General features: G+C 40.3%; 1 protein-coding gene and 2 non-coding genes across 7 annotated transcripts in view; all 3 read right to left on the bottom strand.

Annotated features, from left to right (window-relative positions):
• PDCD1LG2 (programmed cell death 1 ligand 2) overlaps positions 1-12,962 on the bottom strand; it is a 92,200-nt gene that overhangs the window by 19,182 nt on the left and 60,056 nt on the right. For 2 of the 5 annotated variants that reach the window (XM_027105828.1, XM_027105830.1), the window contains one exon: positions 9,997-12,576. The exons of the other annotated variants lie outside the window; for them this stretch is intronic. In XM_027105828.1, the coding sequence (XP_026961629.1) occupies position 12,576 (1 nt within the window). In that variant the 3' untranslated portion in view covers positions 9,997-12,575. Of the gene's footprint in view, positions 1-9,996; positions 12,577-12,962 lie in introns of those variants that run through there. 5 annotated transcript variants of the gene reach the window in all.
• On the bottom strand, positions 2,330-2,402 carry TRNAG-CCC (transfer RNA glycine (anticodon CCC)). Its single transcript has one exon. It is a non-coding gene; the product is annotated as a tRNA-Gly (tRNA).
• Positions 5,746-5,852, bottom strand: LOC113620278 (U6 spliceosomal RNA). The gene has a single exon (XR_003432727.1). It is a non-coding gene; the product is annotated as a U6 spliceosomal RNA (small nuclear RNA).

Genomic DNA, 12,962 nt, shown 5'->3' with positions numbered 1-12,962 from the left:
TTTGCAATTATTTGATACACAGAGACCGTGTTGAGGTTCAAATGGTTAGGTTTTTCTTAGAAGTAACCCATGGTAAGGCTGTTGTAGCTGAAACTGAAAGTATCAGTGCTGTCAAAGTGTGATCCGTGCATCTGTGCCCACCCACCAACTGTTACTGGTCTGTGAAGGCTTGTGTGGTCAGTGCTTTATAAGAGGGCTATGAATGATCAAACTGTAGACCACAGATGTGCCTTTATATGTCAACATGATTTTGCATGAATGAGGGATATTTTTTTAAGCTTAAATTTTGGGGCCAGATGTATAAAACAACTTGTGTTTTAAACAACAGATTTGTATTAACGTTCTAGGCAACTGTTTGATTCCCCAGGACAGATAGATATGGCCTCTTTACTCCTATCACCCAAGAAAACTTAGTCGACTTTGTCATGATCTGTCTGAAACTGCCTTTCATCACTTCTTTTTCCTCTGTGACAGTTTTCTAAGTGGTGAGGAAGAGTCTGAACCTGGCCCTTCTGCATCTCAGGTTTCAGTTACAACTGGAGGTCAATGTCCACTGATGGGCAATTACTTACGTTTGCTTGGAAGCAGAAAGCATTTCTCCCAATGCATTTTTCTTTTTAATTATGTTTTGTCCCCAAAATACATTTTCCTTTGTGGTTGGTGTAAAGAACTTTGTAGTTACATAAACCTGTACTTGGACCCCAGAACTCTTACCTACTTGTTGGTTGTGTTACTTTGGACATAGGACTCTCAGCTTCCGTTTCTCATCAGAAAAAGGGGATAATCTTACCTATCTTGCCAAATTGTTGTAAGGGTTAAATGACACAGTTTATGCAGAACAGCACATGCAGTGTTTAGCATAGCAGATTTCCATAAGTGTTAATTGCTTCTTTGCTTTCACTTGGGCAACAGGGCCCAAGAGGGAGCTTGGGAGAAGCACGGATGGTAGGTAAGAAAGAATAAGAGAGGAATAAAAGGAAATAGCTTTGGATGAGCAATCTCTAGTCCACATGCTCAGGACATTTGTACCCCAGCATGTGAAGTAACTTGCATGTTTCATGTTATGTGAGTTAGTGGAGAGTGAGTTGCTCTGGCTTGATGTTCTTGGAAACTGTGCCCAGTGGCTTGCTGTCATGGGAATGTGTCCAGTTGCTTTGTGAGGATCATTCAAGCTGCCCACAAGGACCAATGTATAACAGTGGTGTCCTGCCTTCAAAGAATCACACCTCTCATTAATGCCCAAATACCTGAGCTTCACCTCTCACGTGACTGCAAGAAAGCCAGTCCCTGACTTCTCCTCCCCCAACACTTCTGGGAATTCCCAAAGAATGCTTATTTCAGTCAACCACCTGGAGCCCCAAGCATAGCCCATCTCATAATCCTCCACAACAGAGAACAGACTGCAACATTTAATATAACTTTACTGAAGGAGAAAGAAAAAGACAATGCATAAAAAGAAATATCAGACTGGGCTCTCCACAACATCTCCTCCCCTCATCTCAAAGGAAGGGTATCTCTCCCTCAGTGCCTTTCCTGCTGCCATGTGGGAGGGATCAAGTTTCCTACAGACAAGAGTCCATTAACCATGACTCCTCTTCCCAGACCCCAAGGAAATGCAGGTTCAGGGCTGCAATTCTACTCACAGTAAAGGCAACCTTTTTGCATAATCAGTGCCTTTTATGTACAGTACCTTTTGTAATATATGTAGCAAGTGCTCAATAAATATTTGTTGAGTGAATAAAGGAATGAATGGTCCCAACCTTCCTGTTCCAGATCAGGAACTGGTTTTACATTTATGTGATTAAAAAAATTATTAATCTTTTTACCCTGAAATAATCAATCTCAAATGCAAATTTAAAATCTTCCTTCTAGAACAACTAAAAAAAAAATCTGCTAGCTTTGAAATAGCATCTTCTCCCCATTTCTGCACCCATCTTTCTTTTTATAGCAATTAACATTTAATGAAATATTTACCCTCAAGTCTAAGCTGCTATACCTCATTACAGAGGGCATTTACTGTTAAGAGTGTATTTCCTGCAAATCCCAGGATTTTCACTTCTGCATGATGGCTGGCTGAGCAGACTCTGTTATCTCTCAATACAGCTTTTAAGACAAATTACTTATACTAGTAGCTAATCATTCATTAAGCTCTGGCTCTATGGCTATATACTAACTGTGATAGGAACTTCAGTGTATTTTTTTTTAATGTTTATTTATTTATTTATTTGGCTGCACCGGGTCTTAGTTGCGGCATGCAGGATCTTCGTTGCGGCATGCGGGGTCTTTAGTTGTGGCATGAGAACTCTTAGTTGCAGCATGTGGGATCTAGTTCCCTGACCAGGGATCGAACCTGGGCCCCCTGCATTGGGAGTGCAGAGTCTTAGCCACTGGACCACCAGGGAAGTCCCTAGTTTATTATCTTGAATCCCTTCAATAATGCTGCCAGTTAAGATTCATTATTTTATATATGAAGAAACTAAGGCTGAGAGAGAGTGAACTGCCTCTGATGATGTAGCTGGTTAGTGGCAGAGCTGCCTTCAACTCAGGCCTCTACTTCTGAGCCTCAAGGCTGGTTGTAAATATAGACATGTAGACTCAACTAGGTAACTTTATGAAATTACATCCCATTTCCCACTTCTCTACAGTATTCTGCCATGTACCCCTAATGGTTGTGAATGTCTGCACAAGTCAGCTGCTGTTACTAATGGAGAGTGTTGAATTATCCTTCAGTGTTTTGAGATTAAAAGTCTGAGAACCACCACAGCACGCTATTTCTCTCATCTGCCTTCTTCTGTCTCAGGCTCCAAAAGAAAGTTTCTGAGAATTCTAGCTCTTCGCCCTTACCAGTATTGCCCAGGGTGACTCCTACTTAATTCTGTAAATGACCTCCAGAAAACATAAAACCTTGCAGCAAAAATTCATGGCCCCAACACTTGGCTGAGAGGTTGTGTTTGACTTCCTTCCAGTCCTTACAGAATTACTTTTCCCTCCCTTGGTTTGGTGCCCCCCATTGGCCAAACCAGCAGGTTCTGGCCACTGCCCTTAGTGACTAAAGGGGTTGGCATCATCACCAGGGTAAAGGCCCTTCATGGGCTGCTCCACCCACACATATCCACGCTGCTTTCCCCATTTTAATCATCTTGTGACATCTCTTCTTTTTGCATACGTTATCACCTGTGTAAAAGGTTCGAAAGGGGGTTTCTGTGACCTGCAAGCCCCTTGAGGACAGGGATGATGTTCTACTACCTCTGTATCCCTAGTGCCTAGTACAGTGCTTACACTAAATCAGTGGTAAAATAAATGAAAGGCCCATGTGACAACTGCAACTCTGGACAGGCTCCTCAACTTGGTACCTAGCTGAGTGTCCAGCACCCAGGGACACTGAGTTTGGTTTCACAGACAGAGAGACACAGATAGATGGCTAGTTAGACAGATGGGTAGATAGATAGATAGGCTGAGAGATAGGTAGATCAAATGAAATACCATATGCAAAAGCAAGTTGTAAATGTTCTTGTTATACCATTTGCCCTCATTCAAGGCTGATTTTCAGCAGATACTCACAGGTATGGTTGCATGATTGTAGTGGATAGAACTGAATAGAAAATAGCCACTGCCTCAAGCACCCTGAGTGCCCCAGCACCACCCTGGCCATGTCCCAGGACTCCCTGCTCCTCCAGGACCCCCCTGATATTCCCACAATCTAACAACTACAGAAGTAACTCCTGGCTCAGCAAGGAGCTTCCAGGATGTTTTCCAGCATTTGGACCAGTATCCATTCTGATCAGCCAGGGCCACTGCTGAGCAAGTTGGTGGTTTTTTAATATCATCCCTGCCCCCATGACTTAGCTACTCCCTACCCATCATGGAAAATCCTCCAGGCCCTGTGCATTCCTCATCACCGCCCCCCACCCCGGTCTCTTGTTCTTCTCCCTCCCATGGGAGCTCTGAATTCCTACACCCACTCTGAATTCCTTTGTCTTATGATCTGTTCCACTCATTACAGAGTGAAGTACGTCAGAAAGAGAAAAACAAATATCATATAATATTGCTTATATGTGGAATCTAGAAAAATGGTATAGATGAACTTATCTGCAAAGCAGAAATAGACACAGATGTAGAGAACAAACTTATGGATATCAAGGGGGGAGTGGGGGTGGGATGAATTGGGAGATTGGAATTGACATATATACACTACTATGTATAAAATAGATAACTAATGAGAACTTGCTGTATAGCACAGGGAACTCTACTCAGTGCTCTGTGGTGACCTAAATGGGAAGGAAATCTAAAAAAGAGGGGATATATGTATACACATAGCTGATTCACTTTGCCGTACAGCAGAAACTAATACAACATTGTAAAGCAAACTATACTCCAATAAAATTTTTTTAAAAATTAAAAAGACAATTTTACGTGGCCTTGTTTTTTACATAACTTTTCCTGTGTGTGATGTATTCCTCCCACTTCCTATAAATTCCCCAGGGTGAAGCATACCTAATATAGACTTTGTATCTCTCACAACATCTCATACAATGCTGACTGGGGTTCAAACTTCCAAGACAGAATCTGATAGATCCTGGGGATTAAACCTTAATGCTCAGCAGCTCAGAAAGGGAGGAGATGCTTTCCGGGTAGTCCGATGAATTCCCCATCTCACTGATGAACACTCAGAAAAGTAGGGCCTCTGTCAGCCTGGGTTTGCACTTTTCATTTTGACTCTGGGGGATATAGCTGGAGACTGTCAGCCTGGCATTTTTCCTAACAGCTTTCAAATGTCACATTTTAACATCTAGTACTCACTGTTCTTTCCTTCTCTTCATTTTTAGAACACTCAGAAAAGTTTTTGTGTTTTTGGGAAGACCCCTCTTGCTCCCCACCCCTGAATTTTCTGCTTTTAGGAGAGTGGTTCTTGAGGACTACTCCCCAGAGCATTATTTGGAAAGGATGTGAGCAGCCCGTCCTGTCACATGTGTGTCATGTGCTCTGTCACAGCCCAGTCATGCATTGTGTGCAGAGGCCCATGTGACATTCAATGAAGCAGGCAGTATGGTGGCAACCCCAGAACCTGCTCAAACTTTCACTTAGTAAACTTTCCTTTTAGTTTCTCTTTAGAGTCTCTTTAAAACACAGGTGAAAGCATGTACCAGAAAGAGGAAAAACACGAGTAGCGCATATAAGAATTTTTCCCAAAACACCGTTATACTTGGTATTTGTGCCACATTTTGATTTTCAATAAACACTGAATTTCTAAAATTTCAAAATATTAAAAAATCTTTTGAATTTAATTTAAATTTAATAATTAAAAAATTAAGTTTAAAGATTATTTTTTAGGTTAAAATTGTTAAATATGTTTTTCAAAACCTTTCAAACACAGGAAGAATATAATGAAAATAAAAATTGCCCATATACTCATCACATCAACAGAGCAGGTTACTGTTATCACCATACTAATTTTACAGTGAAGAAAGCAAAGGTGAGGAAGGAAGAAAAAGAAGGAAGGAACATGAGCTTTTAGATTTTCTTCTCAAACCTTTAAAAATAAAAAAGGATTCTGTGGAAATTAACCCACAGAATTTTTGAAAGGAATGACAGATATACTGTATTCCTAATAACACTTATACTGCCGGGAATACCACTGCTGTTTCTGAACATCACAGTGTTTCAATGATCAATAAGCTTTACAGAGCTCTGGATTCCATATCACAGAGGACATATAGATATATATCGATATATATTGATATCGATCTATATATGAAATGTTTCATGAAATTGTGTGTCATCCATGTGCAGGGGCCATGCTAACCTTCTCTGAATCTTTCCAATTTTAGCATATGTGCTGCTGAAGTGAGCACTTAAAATATTTTACAAAAGTACTATACATTACCAAAAAATCTTGTAAAATAGAGAAAAGGGGGAAATTACACCAAACCCTACCTCTTTAACAAAACCCTATTAATACTTTAGTATACTTCTTTCCAGCCTTTTGTATCATTCTCACTTTTAAAATTTTATTTATTTACTTTTTTGTTTGTTTGTGTGGACTTAACATTGTAATAGAAAGGAACCAGTTATGATAAGACCACCCACACTATTGCTCCACTCTGATTTTTTTCTCTCTCTCTCCATATATATTTTATATTAACGTTTGCTTATTATCTTCAGGTGTCTAGGGCTTTTATAGCATGTTGGATAAGGAGAAATGGCTTTGATATCAGTTAGCTTAGGTTTGAATACCTGCTGTATGAACTCTGTGAACTAGGGAAAATTACTAAGCAACTTTGTCTCAATTTTCTTCTGTCGCTGAGGATAGCACTCTACCTACTCTTCAGGTTCTGTCAGCACGAAAAGAGATAATGTGTATAAAATGAGCAACATAGTGACAGGCTCATGGTAAGTGCTCACTGTATAGAAACTATTTTTCTACTTAAAATTATATCATATGGGCTTCCCTGGTGGTGCAGTGGTTGAGAGTCCGCCTGCCGACGCAGAGGACACGGGTTCGTGCCCTGGTCCGGAAAGATCCCACATGCCGCGGAGCGGCTAGGCCTGTAAGCCATGGCCGCTGAGCCTGCGCGTCCAGAGCCTGTGCTCCGCAACAGGAGAGGCCACAACAGTGAGAGGTCCGCGTACCAAAATATATATATATATATAATTATTTCATATTCTTATATAATCTTTATAACTGTCATTTTTATGACTAGATTACTATTTAGTCTGTAATGCAAATACCAATCACTATGACTAATTCACTTCTGTTTTGTTTGACAGATTAGTTCCAGTTTGGGGCCATAGATAACACTGTAATGTACTTTTTCATATAATACCTATTTCACTTTAGTCTATGGATTTCCTTTAAGAAAATCCTTGGAATGGTATTTTTGGGTAAAAGTATGAATCTTGACATGATTCTTGCTATATATCCAAGCACTTTTTTTTTTGAGTTCATTTTTTTAAAACTTAAGAGTAATCTAAGCAAGTATAGAATTTTGTATGTTTCTTTTTTCTTTCAGTGTTATGGCAAAGCTTTTAAAAAATATATATTTATATTTACAATGAACCTCTCCACGTCTATAACTTTTTCTATATTTTTTGGCTATTTTCTCAGATTAGAGTAGATTTACATACTGTAGAATTCCTCGAACAAATGGTATGACAAACTGTAAGACCTCTGTTCTATAGACAAATAACCTTCCAAAAACAATTGTACTGATTTATATGACCACTAACAACTTATGAGACTATGAATTTAACGTGTTCTGGAGCATTATGCGTTATAAATTTAAAAAGCTTTTGCCAATGTAATGATTTAAAAGGCCCACTTAAGTTTTGCTTTGATTTAAATTTTAAATGACCTGTAAGTTTGAGCCTTTCATTTTTTGAATTTTAAAGCAAGGAGAACTGAGACACTGGCATGTTGCCTGATTTGACCAGCAGCCTGATTATATTCCACTTCAATCTGCACAACACAAAATTTCAGGCATTAGTTGCTTCCTCTGTACTTCTTGCAGCTGTTCTGCTTTAAAATGGAATTCTATTTTTATAGAACAAACAGAAATGAGCAGAAAACATGCTGCTGTCTTTGAGTTTCTTCTCCTACGTGGAGCCTGCTTTTGAGAATACACAGTTATAGACAAGATGCAGCTGATGACCAGCATAAGCATCCTTACAGAAAAAAATTTCTTATTGGCATCACCAAGGTCTTACCTTAAAGGTCCAGAAAACTGATTTTGTCAGGACACTCAGAATCAGACTAAAAAACTGGATCATGCTAACCAAATTCCTAGGACTTTTCTATAATAAGAAATACTATTAATGTGCAGATCAGAAATTGCTTCAGAACATTCTATTCCCATACAGAATCTATATGAAAAGTCAAATTATAATCAGTTTGCTCAGTAACCAGAGAATCAGGATGGGGTAGGAAGGGGGGACGGTGGCTGGGATGATTGTAATGGCTGATGTCATCAAGCTATGTGAATTGGATGCATCCATCACCACTGGAGGGATAGATCAGACAGGTGGTAGCAATGCATGTGTGGATGTGCTGGATGTGCTTGGATTCACCATCACACTTTTCCACATTGGCCTCTCTTTCCTAGACTCCATGCATTTGCCTTCAATTCAATTCCACAGTATTTGTCAAGTATCTTCTATGTGCCAATTATTGTATTGGGTTCTGGGACTACATAAATGAATAAAAATCCAGTTCCTGTTCCTAGGTACAATGCAGGCTTTTGGAGAAAACCAAACACATATGTAATTACAAAATACCACACGATGAGAGCTTGACTGTGTTACAGGTCTAGGACCATGGCTGGCTTGCAGAATCTTTAAGATCTTGCTCTGCTATGTGACATGAGCAATTTGTTTAATTTCACTGGGCTTTAGTTTGCTTGCGGGTAAAATAGAGACATTAATTGTCTCTATTTCATTGAATTGTGAAGTTTAAATGAGGTGATACGTGTAAAGCAAATAGAACAATGTCTGGCACATGGCTTGAAAGTTATCTATAATGATAAACAATTAACCTCATGATGGCCAGATCTGAAGCTCCTGGATGAAGAGGAGAATTGGACCCCTTAAGAAAGGACTGTGCAACAATGTCGCAAATAATTGGCATAGATCCTCCTCCAAGCCATCCCCAAAGGAATGTAAAATCATTTACTAAGGGGTCTGTGCACTGGGGGAAATGGAAATACCCAAACTTTTCAGGAATTCCAAAACACTGCTCTGAAATGACACTAATTCTTAGGAATCCCAAATACCACTGTGGTCCAGTGGTCAAAATAGGGGTTTAGAGTGATCAGGTGATAAGCGGAGTTTGGGCCCAGTTCCAGTTCATCATGGATCTGTAAGCCATGCAGCCATTAAAAATAATTAGGAAGACTAGTCAGCCACATAGCTGTGAACTTATACACAGCGACAAATTTGAAAAAAAGGACAGAAAATGACATGCTAACAACAATAGCCAAAATTATGTACATGTCTGGACAAAGAGCAAATGCCAACAACAAAAATGAAAATACTTGTGCTTGGATGATGAGATCATAGGTGATTTTTGTTTGTTTGATCTTTCTCAATTCCTCAAACTCTCCCAAATGCTATTTTTGCTTTCTTTGTAGAAGGTACTTTTTCAAAAAAAGACTTAGAACTCATCTAGCTCTTTTGTTTTGAGGATTGCCATAATATACTTTTCAGCCAATCATAGTAAGGTCATAATAAGTAAGAATGTTAAGTGTAGCCATTTTCTCTAATATTATAATGAGTCTCAGAGCCAATCATGCATGAGGCATCTATCACATAAAAGATGCTGCAGGAATGACAAAATCTCACTCTCTCCTTGTCCTCCAGCAGCTTATAGTCTAAGGGGAAGATATAAAATGTGCTCAAATCCTCATGATTCAAAACTGAAAAAGATAACTGCTTTAGAGAGGGACAAAGAAAACACTGCTCTGCCCAGAGTAAAGAGAGCTCATATTCAACTGGAGAAAAACAGAAAATATTTACTGGCAGAGCTGGCATCTGACGGACACATAGGGTTTTGCAAGGGAGAATTGAGGTCCCAGAAAGGAGATGTTCCAGGTGAAGGGGACAGCACAAGGCATACTGGAGAACTGGTGAGCCCTCTGACTTAGCTGGAGAATTCGGCACGTACAGAAGAGCCTGGGGACAAAAAACCCCTTGGCTGGAAATCCTTGGAGCATAACTCACTTCTCCCTTAGGGCTAGGATTCAGGAGAAATATCCTGCAGACAGATTAGCTTAATAGTGTCACGACACTGCCTGTTTGGCAAGAAATAGTGGCTGGTACATCAGGGATTACCAATGATACTTGTTATTTAACAGGTATTTACCATGTGCTGTATAAGCTAAGTGCCTGATAAAGGAAGATGTTAACAACCTTTCTTATATTACAGCTGGCCCCTCATATCCACAGGTTCCACATCTAGGAAGTCAACCAACTGAGGACTGAAAATATTAGAAAAAAAAATTGAAGGAAGTTCCAAAAAGCATAACTTGAATTTGCCATGTACCAGCAACTATTACATAGCATTTACTTTGTATTTACAGCTATTCACTTAAGCATTTACATTCATTGGGTATTATAAGTAATCTGGAGATGATTTAAAATATGTGGGAGGATGTGCATAGGTTATACAAAAATACAGCACTATTTTATATAAGGGACTTGAACATCCACAGACTTGGTATCTGAGGGGGTCCTGGAGCCAATCCCCTGCAGATACCAAGGGACGACTGTATTCATCTTTTAGATAAGGAAACGGATGGTTAGAGAGATCAAATGATACATGCAAAGTTGTATGATTCATATATAGTTGAGTCGGAGTTGGAATCTCTCATGTCAGAGCCTCTTCTCCACCCACCCTCCTGTAGTGCCTCTTTGGAAAAAGTAAGAGTGAAATTAATCCTAGGCCAGCAAAAAAAGACCACATGGTGTATGTAACCAGTAAAATCCCACCTTAAAGTCCCATCGGGTAGGAAATCAGGACACATGGTGGGGTATAATGAATATGGTTTCACTGCCCTAGCTCTATCCCTTCCAAACTAAACAGGCAGCCTTAACCAAATTTCTTCTCTGTGCCTCAGTTTCCTTATCTTTAAAATGGAGACATAAATAGTGCCTTTTTCAGAGGGTTTTGAGAGAACGCATTCCAATGACATGTATAGAACGCTAAACAATATCGGGCATGTAGTAAGTACTTGGTAAATGTTAGACATTATGACTGTAGGCTGTAGTGTAGAACGTTCCTCCTGCTAGGACACAATGCCTAATGGTCTTCTTCCCCAAAGAACGCTGAATTTTGGGGTATTGGAGGTAGGCAGCCCTGTCCCTATTTGGTATTTTAGAAAATAGCCCCAATCTAGGACTAAAGATGGTGGTATTTTGACAGAAATCATTATGCCACCGGGTTCCTAATAGAGTTAAATATTACCACCCAAGGATGCAGCATGCCAGCCACACATCTGTGGGGAGGTGGGGCCCAGGATGGAGAGACTTGCTTCTTCAGGGAGAAGGCCTTGCCTGCCTGCTCTGATCTCTGCAGCCTTAGGAGGTGCTGCTTCTCCAGCAGGGACCCCAGACCAAACCATGGGACCCTGCCCTTCTGAAGAGGGCATCCGAGTGTGCCTCAAAGGCTTTTAAACCTATGGGAGCCAACTGGCCTGAAGGAACATTAAACCTACTGACCTGGATGGGCCCTGAGGAAATCACTTAGCCAAAAGTAGGACATCAGAACACGCTGAAGAATAAACAATTGAGTTTTATTCTTCAACGGCATTCTTTGATGTCTATAGAAGAAACTGAGATGTTATATTATTTGTGTGTTACTCACTTTCACACCACTTCATTCCCATAAACCTAAAATTAGTCTGTACACCAGTTAAAGAGTTTGCTTCAGGCCCACTCATCCATCTGTTATGCTTGATAATGTTTACATTTGGATAGTTTAGGGGTCAATTAATGTCCTGAGCTTTGTGGTCCCAGCACAAAGACCAAATTTAACATGATTAGCCCGATGTCACCATGTCCAGTTACCCTCCTCCTTGACACACCCATAATGGGATCTCACAGGATTTCTAGTGTTGACATCAAAGGCCTCAGCTTGTGAGTATCACCGTATCACAGACCTAGAAACTGAGCCACTGAAAGGTTAAGTTTAAAGTCATATAGAGGGCTAGGAAAGGAGACTTAGTCTGGAGCTTTGATCATCATGGCTACTCATCTGAAATCTTTGCAGAAGTAGCATATTAGCATGCCAAAATTTAAAATGTGTATCATTGGCTTCTGAGGTTAAGGAGACAGAATTTTTTGAAGGAAGGATGTAATTAAAAAAAAAAAAAGCACTATTCAATATGGTGCCATTACAGGTTAAAACCAATGCTTTGTGATTCAGACCTCACAAATAATACTCAATGGCTTTTTTCCACAATTTGTAGTTGGCCACTCTGTGTACTTAAATGCTTAAATACTTCATTAGAACAACTCAGATGCTTTCAAGATTCCTGTAAGTCATAAAACATGTCAATTATGGCTTGACTTTGTATAAAGCCCTGTCTGTGAGCTCACAGTCTCAATAGGCTTGTCCAGTAACCAGAGGAAACTACAGATAAAAGTATCTCTACTGGCAATCTGTCCACTTCTGTAACTGGAAATTTCCACTGGTCTCTGCTTCTGGAAATCACTTTGGAAACTTAGGGGGAAATAATTCCTTTTGTTTCCCGTCCAGAAGCAACAAAGAGCCTGAGGACACTCACTGGGGTCCAGCATCCGGTGTGGTCTTTTTCTAAACTGCAGTAGTGTGTGATTGGAGCCACGGGCTGCAGGAGTAAGAGCCCGGATCAGTGGAGGGGTGGCTGCCTGACTTCTGTAAGTACACCTTGGCAGGTGCTGCCTAGTCTTGCTGCAGTCTCCAGATTAAAGTGCTGGCTCACACAAAGGCATTTGAAAAGTGCACACAACAAGCTCTGCAGGCCAAGGGATTCTTGTTCAGAGTCTAGAAGTTTCTTGAGGATGTCCCATCAGGTCACTCCAGCTCATCAGGCCACAGATTCAAATCTGGGGAGAAAAGTCCACAAATAGGAAAATCGTTTTTCTGACTAGAAAATACATAACCTCTCAAAATCAGATTGGAGTGAGAAAACTGGAGTTAGAAAAAAACGCTCAAAAGGCAGCATGGCTTAAATCTTTCTTTCCACCCCCTCGATCATTGCCCTAGTCCAAATCTTCAGCCTTTCTCTCCAGACCTGTGGCAAGAGGCTTCTCTCCTCCGTACTCTGGCCTGTAGTCAGCTCAGCAATACTGGAGCAAAGTTCTTGGGGCTTCCCTATTCAGACCTTTTAGAATTCCGATTGTGCCAGATATTCCTGTTTGTTCATGTAGATGCTCTCTCCACCCTGCTCTGTCCTGTTCATACCCCAGGATTGAATCACTGGCCTTTCTTC

The sequence above is a fragment of the Aethalodelphis obliquidens genome, unplaced genomic scaffold (genome assembly GCF_003676395.1).
Source record: "Aethalodelphis obliquidens isolate GAN/ISIS:26980383/991018 unplaced genomic scaffold, ASM367639v1 scaffold7, whole genome shotgun sequence".
Taxonomy (NCBI): domain Eukaryota; kingdom Metazoa; phylum Chordata; class Mammalia; order Artiodactyla; family Delphinidae; genus Aethalodelphis; species Aethalodelphis obliquidens.
This window is presented reverse-complemented; position numbering and strand designations above follow the sequence as displayed.